The 18,354-nt window shown below is 40.7% G+C and overlaps 1 protein-coding gene across 6 annotated transcripts in view; it reads right to left on the reverse strand.

Moving 5' to 3' along the window:
- CBFB (core-binding factor subunit beta) overlaps positions 1-18,354 on the reverse strand; it is a 41,849-nt gene that overhangs the window by 9,918 nt on the left and 13,577 nt on the right. The window contains exons 4-5 of one of the 6 annotated variants that reach the window (XR_014318357.1): positions 9,935-10,118; positions 4,378-4,470 (exon numbers count right to left, since the gene is read on the reverse strand). Coding sequence is in view for 4 of the 6 variants with exons in the window: in XM_082770144.1 (XP_082626270.1) it covers positions 4,347-4,473; positions 10,002-10,118 (244 nt within the window). In the remaining 2 variants the exon portion in view is untranslated. Of the gene's footprint in view, positions 1-4,346; positions 4,474-9,934; positions 10,119-18,354 lie in introns of all 6 variants that reach the window. The other 5 variants (XR_014318358.1, XM_082770143.1, XM_082770145.1 and 2 more) reach the window with 5 other exon arrangements.

An 18,354-nucleotide genomic window follows, 5' to 3' on the forward strand; every position in this document is an offset into this window, starting at 1 on the left:
GGGGCACACTGCGCACTCAAATAACTTTTTGTTTCTGTTTTAAAGCTATCGTTTGCCCTACCTAAAGAGTCATAAGAAGTATCTGGAAGTATAACAACAGACAGGATACCCTCTACTCCTTATTCATTGCTGAAAATCCATGGCTTGATACTTTTTCTTGATACTTTTTGCTCCAGCTGGCAGGAGGCACCTGAGGGCTGCTCCTCCTGGACTGACCACAGGGTGTTACTTTCAGGGTATCCCAGCTTCACCAAATGGGGGCTGTTTAAATATCTCAAAGTCATTCTGGACACATTTTGCTTCACGTTACTACAGTCAGAATGCTGAATAAAAAGCAATAAGTTTTTACTGGAAGACTCAAGCATTTTTAGACAGCAACCTCATGGTAATTTCCAGCAAGCATTTCTTATCGTGAGGCTGCACTCTGGTCATTCATACCGAAACCACACAAAACAGAAGGGAACGCAGGTATTGACTCTCTTGTCCAAGAAAAAGGGATAAAGAGATGATGAAAATCATCATCTGCCTTGCTGCCATCCCTGCTGTCTCTTCAGTCTGCTTGCTCCCCTCTGCCAAAGTACGAGTATTTCAAGTTCGTATACCTGCTTAATGGCATCAGTTCCCGAATACAGGGCTAAAAGGATGGCCTTGGACCAAGTTCACCATGGTGTGGTGCTTGCTTATGGAGAGAGAACTTGGCCTTCAGCTGGTGTGAAGTCACTGAACAGCATGAGTTTGCCAAGTAGCTCGGTGCTCCCAAGCTTATGAAACTTCAGACAGTTATTCATTTCTTACAGTAGGCTTCACCTGGGGATAAGGTCTTCCTTCATGTGTATTATTAAATCCTTACTGTCTCAGCATGCTAACATTTTTGTAAAAAGTGAAAGTCATTAGAATATATTATTAATTTTGAAGGCAGTAATTAAAAATACTCTCTGACTTCAGAAGCATCTTTGAAACAAAGGAGTTCTGAATGCAGTGAGGCAGGATTTGTGGTATCCGATGTGACCAACCTACATAAGCTGACAAAAACCAAAACCATCTCAGATTCAGAACTGAAACATGTCACAAGTATAACAGGACACATTGCAACTCATTTTAAACACATTTTGCTTAAAACCTTAAAGCAAAATTCCTAAGGCCATTCACACCCAAGAGTAATACATCCTACTTACATTAGGACAAATGCTATAACCGGACCAAAATATGATCACATTTGGAAAACAAATCAAGCATAACCTAGCAGCCACTACTAATTCTGAGAGGACACTTAAGGAATGATTAGTATTCTACTTTTCATTATTAAGTGTTACTGCACTTGCTATTTTTTCCCTTTCAAAGTACAACCATACAAATCTCCAGCTGCCCCACACAACTGTTTTAAACTGCTCAGGAACTTTCGCTGGGATTGCTCCTAGGCAAGAATATACCACTTTGCTTTAAAAGTCTACAGACAGACTTCAGATAGGAATTTTTTTCTACACAAAGCTGTATAAATAAAGAATTGAGTCTGATCATTTTCATATGCTGCCAGGCTTTGGACGGATGAATGTTTCCAAAGAGCTGGCGCCTCTGTTTTGGGTAGGAGTGGGTGGAATACTGCAGGATTCTCCTTCCCTCCCCCACTGCAGCAGAATCTGGTCTCTATTAAAGGCATTTCAGCTCTAATTCTACAGTCAAAAATCTGCTTTTATACAGACAGTGTCGCAATTCCTCAAGCAATCCCTAATGCTGATGCAATCCTGGTCCAAGTCTGGCAATTCCAAGTTTCACTGTCCATGCCATGCTTAGCAGGAAAAAAAAAATCTGAAATTTTATTAACGATGAGATGTGCAGATAACATCAAAAAGTCTATGCTGTGGGGAACTCCATCTGTATGTAGTGTAACAAAAATGCACTCATAATGCTTAGAACTACCTTTTCTAACTGCCCTCTAAAATCTTCAAGTACCATCTCTGTAGTGCAACCAAAGATACAGTCTGAACTACTGAAATTACACAAACAGTCCACAATACTGTTCGGACTAACATTTTGTAACTGTCAAACCATAATTCTGAGCTGACCAAGACTGTAAGCACTGGAAAATTCAGAGGCCATAAATACAACAAACACAGCAACACTAATTTTTTTTCATTCTGCTGAAAAGCTGCATTAGAATACAACTGCAAAGAAGTCACCCAGACAATTATTTGGAAACCTGATTACTCCTGAGGAATGCATTATTGCAAGTCTGTTATTCCCCAGCCCCCAGATCCCAATTTTTATGGGAGTTTTGACACCCAGAGTGAAAAAAATCATCTGTAAACATTCTAGGTATGTAGCCAGGAAGTCTTCCCCCAAACATACAAATAAGAAAATGTAAATATAAAAAAAAAGTCAGACCTACAAGTAACTGAGGAAAGATTGCTTGGTTAAACATATTAAACATGCACAGTAAAATAAAAATAAAAACACACATAGCAAAATGTATTGCAATTAATTAAAAAAATCTCTATTTGGTATCAAATAAATTTGAAGTTAATTTGGCAATTCATTTTTATTCTGCTTAAGCACATTTAAAATCCTTTATTTTTCCTTTTCTTCCTTTTTGTAGGTGATCCATGCCAGGGTTTCAGAGATGGACAATGGCTGTTCTTGTTTTAATAGAAAATGGATATTGGAAGCTAATAAGGACATCATTGAGTAACAACTGGCTGCTATGTTATTAAAAGCAAGAGTATTTTCATAAGTTATTGAGTCCAGTTCCTGCAGATGGCCAGGGATGTTGATTTTTTTGTACCTCGGTGTCACGAGCTTTGATGTCTGTTGTGAAGCCACAGACACTTGGTATTCCCTCAATCTCACTGTCAAGTTGAAAGTTTCTGTGCATCTTAGATGCAAATAAGGGGTTTCTACACTTGGAGGAAAGAACAAGTCCCACAGAACTGCAAAAGTTATAATGATATTTTTTGATAATTTTAAAGCTTTTGATATTTTAAAGCTTCAGCATTCAGCAAGAAGAGTAACAGGAATAGGTAAGAAGGGCACGGTAGAGGAAAATGAATCAAGCAAAACTTGATATATAAATTAAGATCAAAGATTTAAAGCTGGTCTTAAAGTTCCTATTGTGTTATTAAAATTAAGGCAGGCTGCCTCAAATCTGCATGACAAGCTTCAAGATTAACTTCATTCTGAACTCAACTTACAAGCAGGTTCCAGCTACGATGTGACTAGAGACAAAGTGATCCAGATAGTCTTGCTCTTACAAGGATCTGGGGGTAGAGAAGCTTTAAAGGCAAGGATTTTAGTTTTGCAACAGCTGACATCTGACCTAGCCACATCTGCATTTGGAAAAGAACACTGGCCACCTCTTCAAAGTGATGGTTATTCTTCTCTGCATCTCTCTTCCCTCTCATTGTCATGCTCAATGCCTTCCACTCTCAGTTGGAAGGAAGGAAAGCCTGCCCAACCACCTCAATTATCAGTGAAGATGCCAGAATAAAAGCAGTTTAGCAGTATAACAACAACAAAGCTTTCAAAACCCTGAGGAGCAGCAGATTGGTCATGTTTGATTAAGGTCAGACCATACTGATAAAGCAGGGAGTAAGAAGTTAGCAAACGAAATAAATTCAAACTCCTTCTGCCTTATCCTTTCCTCTGCTTGACTGACAGGCTGCCTTAACTTGCCTTGGAAGCTCTCCTTATGTACTACTCGTCCTCTTCCAGCTCCTGCCTTACTGACATCTTAGAGCAGCTGGTTTCCATTCCTGTTTCTGGCTCCTCTTTTCTAGATCCCAGTAATTTCTGCTCTCATTGAGGGGAAAAAAAAAAAAGAACATTTAAGAGCAAAGCACAAGGTAGTGGGAACTATACCACTGAAAGGAAGGAGAGGAGTAATACTCCCCACCAGTAAGAACAAAGCGAGAAGAAAACTAGAGTTTGACTAGTATCTGAGTAAGTTAATTGGTTATGTATTCTGCAACATGGAACAGCCAGCTAGCTACAAAGTTATCTGCCAGCAGCTCCCCAAGCCTTTTTGCACCCATAGGAAACGCATGGGAGGCAAAAGATGCCTGTAGCTGCCATCAAAGCATCCTTTGACAGAGAGATGGCAGCTCTGCGAACAAGTGTAGCCTCGCACCTTAAGTACCCACCAAAAAAACCCATAGATCATCTACAGAAAGGAATAAAGTGTTAGAAATTGGAGATTTCTTGTCAACTTTGAACATTTGGAACTCCTTCTTAGGAGAGTTTAAAGCAACACATTTTGCGATTTTTACACGACAAAAATTGAACAAACAAAATCCACAACATTGTACACACAGACAAATCAATGCAAACAATCTAAAGTTTGGGAAAGTACTAACCAGTTACTGACAGCAGCTGTGAAACCCTCACCTCCATTTCCTCCCGATGAGACCTGTCTCTATCCTCGAATTCGCGAGTTCTTCTCCGAGCTTCTTCAAAGGCTTGCTGTGCCAATGCATCCTCCTGCTACCAAAACAGATGACAGAGAGTGACACAAAAAGCAACCCTAACTTTCACCACACTACATTTTGTTTGAATACCGGGAATCATTTGACAGCGGCCAAGACTAGTGTCCCCTGAGGAACCTGCTAGAACACAGATGAGTTCAGGAATTGCTCATATAGGTTAATGAATTACTACCTACCTTCATCACTATGGCAGAGGTAACCAAAGCTGCAGCACAGCTACTACTTAAATGCATTTCCAAAGGAGAACCGATTTTCAACAGTAGTTTAAAATGCTGCTTAATCATCTGAAAGCTAGAAATTCTCAGAAGTTATAGGAAAGAGGCAATACATTTTATCCTCCTTGTAAAAGTCATTTTGAAGACAGTATTCACAAGTATATTGAGACAGTTCACTGGCATCATGATAACATAATGGCAATTTAATTATCTTCCTTTAAAAAAAAGAAAAAAGGTATTACCCAAGCTACAGACCAATTTAATCTTTCGTTTTATCAAAAGCTGCTGAAGGTGCGCCAGTACAAACATACTTCCTAATCCTTACATAGCGTTTAAATTGCTCAGGTTTAGCTGCAAAATGCAAAGCAGAAGTTATTCTTTCACTAATTTGTATGTATGCACATAAAATGCAGAGGAATCCTACAGCAACCCTATTGTTTGTTTTTAGCAGTGGCTTATGCATGGGAATATGTTTAATTAATGCTCAAAGGATCAACAGAACAGTAAGTGATAAGCTGTATTGTCTTTCCTCCCTCATAACTTTCCACCTATAATTAGTGCTAACTCTGCTTATCACTCCCACATACACACAAATGTTATTTTCAAGTCTACAATTCTTTAAAAAAAACAGAAAAAACCCTAACCTTGACTGGGAGAGGACAAAAACATTGTGAGAACTCGAAGTTTTAATACACCAAGGGATTAAGTGCATAAATTTTTTAATTTCAGATAAAACATCTCTAGTCTGAGAGAATGTTAAATTGCTTTTTTTGCCAACGGCACAATCATGCACCCTGAAGCTACTTTGTGAAGTGATGTGAATGAGTGCCCCTCGTGGCCTAACACAGTTAAATACAAACAGCTGTCAGTCAATAACTGCACAGCCAGCTCCCCAGAAAGCTATGCTGAAAGGCAACATTTAAAGCTGCCCATAAGGTAGGTTTGACACTACTGTTTTTAAAAGTAGAATTCAGTCCTTTTTAGCTATATCTTAACGCTTATGCAACACGTAACAACCAATGTCAGACAGCAGGAAGTTTGCTCTTAATGACACACAAGGATAGAGATAAAATAGGTAGGTTTGTATCTCTGATGACTGCAGAAAAATTGCCTTGTTTCTAATTTATAAAGCTACATAAAATGTCATTAGTACTTCTTTTTTGGAGGGAAGAGGTAGATTTAAATAAAAAAGGATTTTTCTGTACAAGATTTCTACATTTTTACCATCATTTGAAGCGTAATAAAAAGCTAACACAGCCTCAGCCAGGATATTTAAAAAAATGTTTGTAACCAAAAAAATACTAAGTTAAAATTTCAGAGAGGAATCAGCGTGGTAGTGTGTTGACAACTGAAAAACTGGTTTACTAAAGTCTAAGAAAGAAGAAGTCACATTTTGATGCTTCATGGTTAAGTTAAAAAAAAAAATCTGCTCTGGTCTTGGTGATGTGTTATGAGAGAAGCTAAATGTCTCAGAATCTCATACAACATGAGTTTAACAACCCTTTTTCAAATGTCACCCAAATCTAGTAACTACAGCCTCGCAAATTTTGTGGTATGAAGCCTATAAATATTACTTTTATTCAGTAAAAATGCTCCTGCTATGAATCTACTAATAAAATGAATATGCAAGCATGAACCATATCAATGTGAGAACAGAGTAAAACAGCCCCCAAATCAGAAAAAAAAATAAACTCAAGAGACTTACCCATATCCCCACCTACCAATCACCAGAGTCCAGAAGGAAAAGCCTTTCTAAGGACAATAATTTCTAACTACAGAACTACATAGCAAGAATGTGGTATTACAGAAGAGATACAAAAGTACCGAGGATGTAAACAGCCTTTTAGTGAGGCTCCAAACAAAGATCAAATTTAGAGAAGGTTCAGACCCAGGTGGGGAAGATACCCAAGCACCTATGTGGAGCTTTATGTTCATTAGCCCAGTGAAGCCTTAAAAAGCAGCTGTGAATCAGGGCCTCCAGTAACAAAAGGTAAGGTTGCTTAGCAGGAATAGATGAATGGATTAAACAGAAAGAGCACTAGCTTAGAAGTTACAATTGAAGTACTTTATTATGCATGCAGCTTTCCTTCCTGAGGTATTTTTTGACCTGCTGAAGGATAGTATCATTCCAAAACTGTGGCAGCAAGGAAAAAAAGTAGCTGACCCAGTATTGTTTATTAAGTAGTGGTAAGAGACCAGAAAATGCAAGAGCATTAGATTTGTGTAAGGCAAGCTTACCCAAAACTGGCAGGGGTGGGGGGAGCAACGAACACTGGTAGGACCTCACATGACAAAACAACGGGCACCACTGATACTACGCCACGTATCATGAAGCACTTGAACCAGTTCTGACACCAGTGTTATTTTGGGATCAACATCAACAGTTAGATCAATTGCCACTAGCAGTATTAAAACAGTTCTAGGAGAGGAAACAAATGGCAAATACAGGAAAAAGGGAAACTAAAGAATGTAAAAGATTGTTAGCACTGCAAACCTTGGGGAAACGTGTAGAAAAACAATTGAAGTTTTTATATCTTTTACATTTTCAGTATTTTTTTCCTCTGACTTGCACTTAACATAACCTTAACTAGTTATGCTAAGAACCATGAATTGAAAATTGATTACACACTTGTAGCTGAGTGCAAGTGTATCTCTGCAGATACCTTGTGCAATACCTCCAGCTCAGCACCCTGAACTTGAAATACAAGAAAGCACTGGCACCTGAGAGTGCGCATGCTTTTTTTTTTTGTGAGGGAATATAAAAAAAATAAATAAATCATATGCTCAGTGCACAAATACCCTCTGAAGACAACAATAAGGAATTCTTAAGTGTACTTGAAACCAAGCATGCATGTCAGGGAACTAAAATAATCCAAGAGCATGCAAAAACATGTCATGAAATTAGATGAGAAGCACTGAACCCGCAGGTCACTTGACCACCCTTTCTTGCTGGAAGGGTGCCCACGTTTTTCAGGAGCTATCTGGTTCTGGAGAAGGGTGACGCTACCTCCTCCTGAACACGTGTCCCTGTCGCTCTGCTCTCAGTTTTGACATGATAGGCACGGACCAAGAAACGTGGGATTTTTCTTGCACAATCCTCAGGGGTCTGCACCTGACCTTGGTGTATAAGCCATACAATCAAAAAGAGTTCTAACCCATAGAGCCTATAGCAGTTACTCTCTTTTTAAAGAAAACGCTGCTGCAGCAGAAATGTAGCTATCTCAAATGCTGACACCCAGCTCCAAAGAGAAGGCTGCTATAACGCTAATAGCAGCACTCAAGGGAAAGCTTGGTTCTGCAGCCTCTCCCCCAGATTAACCAAAGGTGGCATGCTGATCTGAGAACAGTGCTACCAGCTACTCTAGACATCCTGAAGAAAGCACACAGGGCTGTGACTATTTGAAAGACACGGTTTTGACACAAAGTACTTGTATTTAAGCCAGGACACAGTCACAATAACATGATCTCACTAATGCGTTAATTGGTTTCTGAAGTCTGGGAGAGGCAAGGTACCACAAAGCGTGCAACTACACATTTCCACATAAAATCTGATTTACATACTTCTAACTCTTGAACGGAAACTAATTAATTAATTAATATGGCCTCCAGTTCTGCACATCTGGAACAGAGGAGCGCTCCTTGCATTTAATTGGAACTCCAGGGTCGCTATTTATTAAGTAGTGACCAAGTGTGGCTTCAGAATGACTAAAAGGGAAGCCCTGAGGACAGCTGAGAACAAGATGCACACAGCAGAAACAGAAAATACATCCTTATTTAAAGCAGCTCCAGTGCACAACTGCCAGAAGCAGCCCCCGGAGAGCTACAAACCCCAAAAAGAAACAGCAAAAGCACAGTTGGTCAGAAGCATTTAGACATCGCCCAGGTTCATGTGTTCATGTCAAAATCATTATTCTAAGGATAATTTGACTGGAGTCATGAGTGAGCATATCATACACACACATCTTTGCCTGGATTATTTCCTTCACAGAGAAAGGGCTACAGCTAACAGCTGCAATAAATGTGGTGCAGCTCGCCAGGAGAGGACCTATAAAGTGAAGTAAGAACCTGACATCCACATTGTGCTCACTGTAAAAGGTTTTGCTTTGGACTTTACTTTCTAGCCTGACCCGTTAGAGGTCAAAGTGCATGAGATGTGGTTCTGAAGGATCTCCTTCTGTTCAGTTCCGTCCAGAACAAATCCAAATCATGCTCCCAAACTCTTGTGAACCAGTGTTTGCAAGTGAAAATACTAAGACTACTTCAGGTGTAGATGTTTCTGCAATTATTTACCTTGCAATTTTTATTATGTAAATGTATTCCCATTGATCAGAATGATGAGAAAGTAAAGGTAATTCGTACTTAGAAGCTCTTTAAGCCATGCTTTTGTGTAATCCTAACACTTCTAAACTCTCAAAATACAAGATGAACTACTGAGTTCGCCATAAACTATAGATTCTAAGTCACAAGCCTGATAACTGATGTTGTATCCAGCTTACTGTCAAGTGCAAAGACATGTTGAAGTATATCGTGATCTTTGTGGAGGCCCACACAGAATGGAGCAGCAGCTTTTAATATCAGTTAAGTAACTTTGTTACCAAGGTTCACTTAAGACACACATTATTTGCTTTTTAAGTCTACATAAATTAAGTATTCCTACAGCTGTGCAAGTGAAGTTTTTTATGTTATATAGACTTAAGTTATTTCCTCTGTGTTTGCTTTCTTCTTGTGCATGTCCAAAGATCCAGCTGCTAAAAGTCACTTCAGTGGTAGGAAGCAGGTAGATAGGAAGCAGGTTTCTTAAAAGCTGCCATACCTTAAAGCAGCTTCCCACTGTTACAGAGAGCAGATGAAAAAGCTCTATTCATCCCTGCCCCTCTTGTTCTGAGTCCCTGTTCTCCTCTCCTCACAACAACACCATGTAATAAAACAAAAAAGCTACTTAGGGAAAAAAAAAAAGTAATGAACTGGAAAAGACTTGCCAGTTAAATTGCTTCATGTTACAGTAATAGCTTTCCCAATACTTTAAGATTTACTACTCTGTAGCATAGTAATAGCACTAAGCCACTCCACAAAGCTGTAAGCTACAGCTGTAAGCTGTAAGATTCCTGCCCCTAATGTTTTACTGTAATTAAAACACTGATTTAGCTACAACCACATTTCTGAACTTCTGTACTGTGAATATTCTTTGGAATTGTACTCAAAGAGAAGGCAGAAAGCAAGCAAATTACCACGTGTGATTGCTACCTGACTGCACGTTGTCTTCCAGGAGAAGAAATGTCTGAGGCAGAGCAGCCCGGGCATGCTGTCTTACCTGTGCTCTCTCTTCGTCAAATTCCAGGCAGCCCATACCATCCAGTCTCTGTAAGTCTATCCAGCCTTTCCAGATTACACAGACACCATTGAGGATCATAGGTGCCTTCAAGTACACCTGAAATAAAAGCAAAGCACACGCTATAAGTTTGAAGGCATTAAACACATGCCTGCAAAATGAAAATAGCGATGCGGGAAGCTTCTATATGTATTCTTAGAAGAACACCCAGGCCAGCTGGTAACATGAGACTTCACTTAACAGCTTCTCCTGCCTCCTTTCCAAGAACTCGTTTTAATCAAGCGAATGCTGAAACTTTTGCCTGCTGTACTCGATGGAATAAATTTGAGCTGTGTTCTCATTTTATAAACTGGCGTGCACAAGGATTTGGTTAGAACTCTATTACTGCTTCCAGTTAAAGTAACTGTTTTTCTTGTCAGCTTACCATTGCATCACGGGGAAAGTGGCATGCTGCCAGACTGGAAGATCCTTCACAGAGCATTTAAATGGTTAAACGAACATTTTCCTCTTCCCCAAAAGCACTACATTTTACCCCGTATGTGAGTTCTTTCAACAAAGAGCAAGCACCAGTTTCAGTCCTCCTCAATTCACAAAAATGAATGTAGCAAAATACATCACACATACACACCAGGCTGAAAATAAAGTCATCCCTTGTCTTCTTTAGCATTTGTGAAAGTCTTTTCAAAAGAAGCAACACCAGATGATCAAAACCCAACTCCTGCATCAATCTGTGTTTCGAACAGCAGCAAGGAATTACGCACAAGCTTAAGGCCCTACAGCTAGATAAGGGTGGATGATACCGTGATTTAAAACAGAAGCATTTCCCCCTTCTAAAGGCCAAGATTAATCTCCACAAAGAAACTGAACAAGAAGCAAACACAGCACTAAACAAGTCTGACACCCTACGGTTAATGAGATCTGTCTTAAAAAAAACCTCACGCAGCAAAATTACCCAAGTCATGAAGAAAAAAAAAAGTCATCCTCTAGTAGTTATTTCAGCCTACTTGGCAAGCCAAACCACTTGCAGAACAGAAGTTTGTCTATGCTGAATTGCCAGGGAGGCAAACCCTACGCGCAGGCCAGCACCCGTTCCAGATGTAAGGCTGCCGAGACACTCAAAATGCCAGTCTTCAGGAGCAGCCCAGCTCACCAGGGGAAATTTCACACAGTGTCTCCTCTAATCGCTCTGAATTCATCCTCTGGCAAACCCTCACCAGCAGACTGTAATTGATGTTTAGTGCTACGGTGCACTTCAAAGCACCCTGGCTGTGCCTGCCCGCTCAGCTCCACACTCAGCAGCTAAGGGCACTCGAGCAGAAAAAGGGCAGGCCAGGAGGTGCAGCGGGACGGGAAGCCTGCCTTCCTCCTGCAGAGGCTGTCTGGGTAAAATGAAGCACTTCACAACATAAAAAGGAAGAAGAAAAGCAACAGACAAATAACACGAATCCAAATGGCAAACAAGTAACATTATTCACCAATAAAACACAGCACATTTGCTCACTGAGCTTCATTTTTACAACTCGCCACACTTCAGTATGGAACGCTCTAGATGTTTTAATTAGTACAGCATGCAGCAGTAGCACAATAACAAAGAAACAAGGGTGACTTCAAGCACATCATCTTCATATCAGCTCCTACTGCAGGCTCTCCACAAAGAATATGCACTGGTTTTCTGTCCCTGTGCTCTCAGCCCAGCTGTCCCACCTATCCCTGCTGCAGGGAGCCGCCAGCCGAGGCCCTGGGAGCTGGGGAGGCAGAACCAGCATGAGTAAGACGTAGACTGCCAGGAAACCACCTCCTGCAGCCCTCCTTTCAAGATTAATCACTTCGTACATGCTAAATACAACATCACTCCCTTTCAGCACAGTCTTGGCTCATTCATCCTGCAAGAAATACAGTGATGGTACGCACGTCATCGAAGTGATGCGTTTCATTGGTTTAGAAGTGGAAGGCAAAGAGAGGGGGGCCATTAAAATCGAGAGCCATCCTCTTCTAAGAACGCAGAATAATTGAATGAGAAAAAAGCAGCATAAACCCAGCTACAGGTCTTGACAGACCTGACAACCTGTACTCTAACACTGCTTGTTTTTTTCTAAAAAAAAATTGCTGATCTCAGTTTAGAGTTTACCTTTCACTTACTTTCCCCAAACTTTTGGCCCAAAGCAGAAACCTGGAATTTTTTGATTTCCCATCAACATTCCCAGAAATGATAACATTTAGCTCTGCAGGTTGCCCAGAAGGGATTTTTTTGTTTGTTTGCTCATTTATTTGAATAGGGCTATCAGGCTGTCACTGCCTGCCATGTTTCAACAGTGTTGTCCAATTACCCTGCAGCTGCTCATGCGGTCCATGCGAGCTTTGGGTAGCTCAGAGCAAGCAGAGGTAGCTCAGGTGCAGCTGCGAGGGCTCAGTGCCTCACAGCCAGTACCCTGAGCATCACCCGAAGCCCAAGCACTGCTGGAAGTTTTCAGAAGTCAAGGGGGCACACGGGGAAGGAGCTGACAGAAGGGATGTGATTCCTGATGCCTGCTATCTGCTTGAGGCACGCTGAGCAGCAGCTGATAAAGCAGCTCGCCAGCCACAGGCAAGAAGCCTGACCTCTCGAGATAAAGCATAAGGTACCCTGCCCTTGCTCCTCAATCAGAGCCCTGAAAGCTTTACACCACTGGTTTCAGCGGGGCTTCGCTTCTCCTAGCATCAAACCCCAGATAATGAATGTTTTTCACTTCTGACAGGGTGAATTTCTTAGCAAGCTATTTGAGTTGGGAGTTACCATATAATCACTCAAATTTAGTGTAATTCACACTGAAAGCTGCATGTGCCTGCGCATGAACTCTCTCATTACTACACACAATAAAACAAACCAGCGCTTTTTTCCTTTATTGTAGAGAAAGGAATTTAGACTCCTTTCCCCCCTCTCTTCTTTCTGGGGAATGGAAACCACCTAAGACTGAAGCCAAAACCGTTTAACCACACATTTCCTTCTTTTCAGATAAAGCCATGCTGGTTCCCTCTCCATTTCCAAACCTAACAGAACATTAATAAATTACTGCCCTTGTCTACGATCGCGTGATGTTAGCACACCTCAAAATCCAGCACAAAGTTATCTTTTAAGAACTTTCAGAGCTCGGTTCTGAAAATTGCCTGATGACAACCACAGCAAGATGGCAAAGGAAAAAAGCCACCTGATTTCTATAAAGATCCCAATTCCCCCCCTTAATATTACTGAACTATAAGACTTGGATTAAAACCAGATAAAAGGATGACTTTGCTAGAAAAACTCTTTCAAGGCTTTGTTGCTAACCCCAGATTAACTGCATTTATATAATCTTATAAACCATTCCCGACCCATCTGGTGCGTTCAATAAGAGCATTTAGGAGCCAGGCTTGTAAGATTTGGAGACCTAGGTAAACTGTCACATATTGAAATCCGTACTTCTTACTAGCTTAAAGCAGCTGAATTTTTGTTCTGGTGGCTGTTACGCAAAAATTTCATTTCACTTCAAGATACAATTTCCACTTACAACTCCCACTATAAACCACTGTAGCATTAGACTTTTTTTTTTTTAAAAAAAAAAAAAAAGAGAAAAGCAGACATGTCTGATGCTGGAAACAGGTTGGCTCTCAGAGTTCAAACAAATGCTCTGTTTGCTGCCCTAAAAGCCAGGAGGAGTAAACACGCTTATCTCAGGGCAGATTACCTGGCTTGAGGATGAGCAACACCACAAACACATGTGAACTTGGGAAGATGCTGCACAAATCCATTAGGCTCAATGTAGCTGAGCTGTGCTTGTGCTTTCTCAACACACCAGCAGACCTCTGTGCCATGCTTTCAACATGCAGCATCTCACCTCACCTTCCCTTTGGTGCTCTTTGAAATGTTTTACGTTATTTTTCTTCACCTGAATTTGAATTAGTAACCTTCTCCAACTGCAACTGAGAGTTAACTTTGCTGTTCCAAGAAAAAAAAAATAAAAATCAGGGGCTTGGCTCAAGTAACACCGCTCGTTCTTACCGTAGAAGCCAGACTTGATTTGAATAAAGTGAAGCAGACAAACACCTTTTTTCTTGTCATTGAGAACAGTTGAGCACAAGACGTAAAACCTCAGTTTCACATCCTATTTTTGTCCTCTAGTAAATCCTTATCTCACAACACCAGGGTATTTAACTGATGCGATGCAGATACGCTATCTGAACGCTCCATCCACACATCCTGCAGTTAGAGAAAATGTTCCTTCTCCCTAAAGCACCCTGGCCATTTCCTCCCCCAGACAGCACTCGGTTCTCACCACCCACTGACTAATGAATCAGCACCGTACCGCTGCTGGGACGGACTTGACCCCCCCAGGAAACACCAGTCCCCAGCCAAGTGGTGCCGTCCCCTCCCGTCTGTTTTCATTTTCCCAGCAGGCTGGAGCAAAAGGCATTCTTTCAGAAGCCACTGGGTCCTGACTCACCCTCTGCCTCGTCACACGGCTGCCCATTCATAACCGCTCACACGAGCCACGTACGTACGCCCCAGTCCTGCTCCTTCCCCTGAATCATACCCTGCTTCGAAATATTTCAACAGCAGCCTCCCCGGTGACTTCACGTATGAAACACTGACCACTAAGAAAGAAACAGCTGTAAACATTTACCCCGAGTACGAAAGATGTTAAATGGGTTAAGGCTAACCTCATCGTTTCAGCTTCTCACACCACCACCACCTCTGGACGCTGCTGAGTAAAAGGAGACTACCTAGTCAAAGAGGAAACCGTACATTCATCTTTTTCCTTTAACAGAAGTCTCAAAGGAGTACACAGACGTTTTCGTAAATAAAAGGCTGTGGTCTTGCCATACCAATTTGGCATGGCTGTTGAGTCAGCCTGCCCTCCCCAGACACCGTGACTCTCGTGTGAGCATCCTGATCAGAGGGCTTCAGAAAGGGAGCAGGGCAGGAGGGGAGCAGCAGCTGATGAAAGGCCAAGAAAACACCATCTGAAGTTTTGCAACAGAACAGACACTAAAACCCTTAGCTATTTATTTAGGGAAAAAGAACACTTCAAATTTCGGAGCTAAATTACTTGAACATCTGAAGTTGCAGTAGAAGCTGACACCTCCATGCAAGGCTTCAGACTTAAAACATGAGATCAATAAATAAAAGAAACTAACGAAAAATAACCAAGTCAATGTAGTTTACAGCAAGTGTCAGAGCATCGGTTCCTTCTGAAACAGAACCTCTGTGACAGAGCCCTGGGGCCAAAACAGTGAATGGAAATGGAGGAAAAAATCCCATTTAAAATCACCAGGAAAACAACACTTTTTGGTGCTTTTAATCTGAGAACTACAGATGCATCACTACAAACTGGAAGAGCTCATAAAAGCCAACAAATTTATATCAATCCTTATATCTATCTCACTTCAAAGTGTACAATTATCATGCCTTTAAACACAAAAGAAAAATGTTTTCAAGTTACTTGGAAAGCTGCATCTTGAAATGGTTTCCACCCTACAAAACCAAGGTTCTGTTCGAGTTCAGACTTCACACCCTTCTGTAAAAACGCAAAGGAAGTGATACTTCCTGACAAAACACGACTCTTTCCTAAAGAGCCGTACGTGGATGACCGAGCTGTGGTTTTCACGATGAATACAGCCCGTAGGTCCCTCAAGGGTGGCACCCAAATCACCGCAGGCCCTCAGCAGCTCATGCACAGATGCTGATGAGAGACTGCAGGGCAGGGCGGTGGGCACAGGACACCCCGCACACCACCATCATCTCTCCACCTGCAGCCTGCTCTGATGGCTCGGCTCTTCCTCATCCTCATCATGCATGTGAAGGTATTTCTCTTGTAGCTTCTGGCTGGGTAAGGAACCTGGGAAGAGGCTGGTAAGACTGGGAATGATCAGTCTACGGTAGGGCATGAAACGTTCTCTGTAAAAAGCCCTTTTCAACTTCTTAGCTTTCCTCTGTGTTAGCTACACACACCATAAAAACAGACAAAATGCAAGAAAGCCATCCCAGACGTTAGTTTTTAGAATCTTTCTTTCCAGAAATTCTTAACATTCAGAATTAAATAGAGCAACCCTATTTCATCAGCTAGGACAAAGGTCAGTTCCTTAAGCAAAACAGAAATATTCATACCACTATGCTTGCTGAATCTCAATCTAGACTACTATGCTTGGAAAAAAAATAAAATAGATTTCTAAATGCAGCCTTTCACACTTTTTTTTTTGTTTTAAGAACAAAAAGCAGTAGAAATACAAATACACCAACTGTCAGGAACAAATCATATTGAAGAAAAGAATTTGCTGAACTACAAACTATCCCATGGATTGCTAACAGTCTGTATGAGAATTTTAATAGCAACGAGAAAGAAGTAAAAATAGCTGAGCACAGGGCTAATTCCTTTATTATTTGCATGGCCGCGTTGCACATAAGCAATTAAAATTGTTGCTAAGATATTAAACCCCTGTATTTCCCCTTTTAGGGCAACATTTATTTTAGTTTGACAGGTACCGAAATATTGTTCACGCTAAATTCAGGATTCAGAAGAATGCAACTTTTTTTGGTGGTGTTGGTTGTGGGATTGTTTTAGCACAAGTTTTAGACTCATAAATGTATCCCCCCCCCAAAGAAACTTATGAATTTACACATGCTAATGGCAAAGATGATTCAAGATGCAACCTGAAATATTAGCTTGAGGCATTTTGCAATCAAGAAAAAAAAAAAACTCAAAAAACACTCAGTAAGTTCCACCAAAGAACACCCCGAGTACTTATTTTAGCTGTCTGGCTACAGCAGATGCATTTGGACAACAAGCGACAGCATTCCCTTAGCATACTCCCTCAGGAAAGCAGGCACTCAGATTCAGAGCTGCAGAACCAGCTCAGAAAATGCCCGCTGTAATTTCCAGTTTCAGAGCAAAGCCTGATTGCCTGGCAGGATGCACCTGGGTCGGTTCTAAGGTGTGCATACAGAAATCACCTGGGCTTTATCATAAACAGAACTCAAGTTTTGGGAAATGCCTGTCTAGATACAATTACAAGCACAGCACCATCCATTTTTACAAGCAAATTCAGGTAAAGAAATTCGGGTACAGACCCCTGCTAAAACCATCTTGGGAGCAGTGTCAGAGCTGTGCCAAAGCCTCTCTCAACACACTTTCTATAGCGCCAAAATGCTACAGTGATGATTTTTGGTTTGGTTTCTCTAAGTTGGAAAAATAAAAGTAGAAAATTGTTTTTTCAACTTTACTGGGGAGCTAGAATTTACAAGTCACTTCAAGTCATTTCTATAAAAATTATCTTTTTCTTGTTTTGTGTAATTAGCTAAACTATGGAACCATGACTCTGTTTCCAAAGCAGATCAACACTTCATTAAATGATGCAGGTTACTATTTCAGCTAACTAAATAACAAGTTGTAACTAAAAACAGGCATGAATCATTAATGATGTCAGAACAACAAATGTGATTAAAATCTGTGGAGACCTCAGCATTTTTTCCCTGGATTAAGATGACTGGTCAGTACTTATGCTTAAAAGTTAGCATAGAAAAATCTAACATGCTATTGTACAGAAACAATACTTGTTTAATAAACATCTGCAGACACGGTTCATCTTTCCAAAATATTGTAGTTGGACTGAGAAGGAAATACACACTACACTTGACCAAAACTACCCCCAAAAAACACCCTAATACAAAGTAAAGAACAGGTGGCTTTTTTTTTTTTTTTTTTGCAGTGTTGCTACAAAAAAGCCCCAGTGCTTCCCAACATTAAATGTTTCATGCTCAGACTGTGTGCCTTCAAATAGGAAAAACCAACCACAGAGCTAGAACTCAGAATCAGCAAAACTGCAAGGAGCAGAACATCGGGATAATCTGAAAGGCAAATACGTGGTGGGGTTTTCCCCTGTGAAAATTTACAGGGTCTTTCATCGTTACATCTGGATTTTACATCTCCTCTCCCAAAAGGGCACATATTTAAAAAGTCCCATTTTTCTAAGAGCAACATTTAACAAGAATGCTGTTGCAGCAAAATACTGCAGAGACCACTGCTGTTCTGTTTCTCCAAGAATGCACACATGTAACTGAGAAACTCTCCTGCTCACAAAACCAGTTCACTAACAGGGACACACACTGTTCTCTGCCACGTTGACAGAACATATTTTCCAGACACAAATTTCAAAATTGGTAGGGAAATTAGTTCTTTTCAAGCTTTCAGAAAATATTATAACAAAAGCCAGTTATAGCTAGAAACTCCAAAGAAGGTTTAGAAAGAGAGGTTTATCTAAAACATAGTATTTATATCATGCCACTTGTGTGCAAATAAACAGTCTCTTAAACCTGTGTTTTTAA

The sequence above is a fragment of the Aythya marila genome (genome assembly GCF_965140915.1).
Source record: "Aythya marila genome assembly, chromosome: 12".
NCBI classification, from domain to species: Eukaryota; Metazoa; Chordata; class Aves; order Anseriformes; family Anatidae; genus Aythya; species Aythya marila.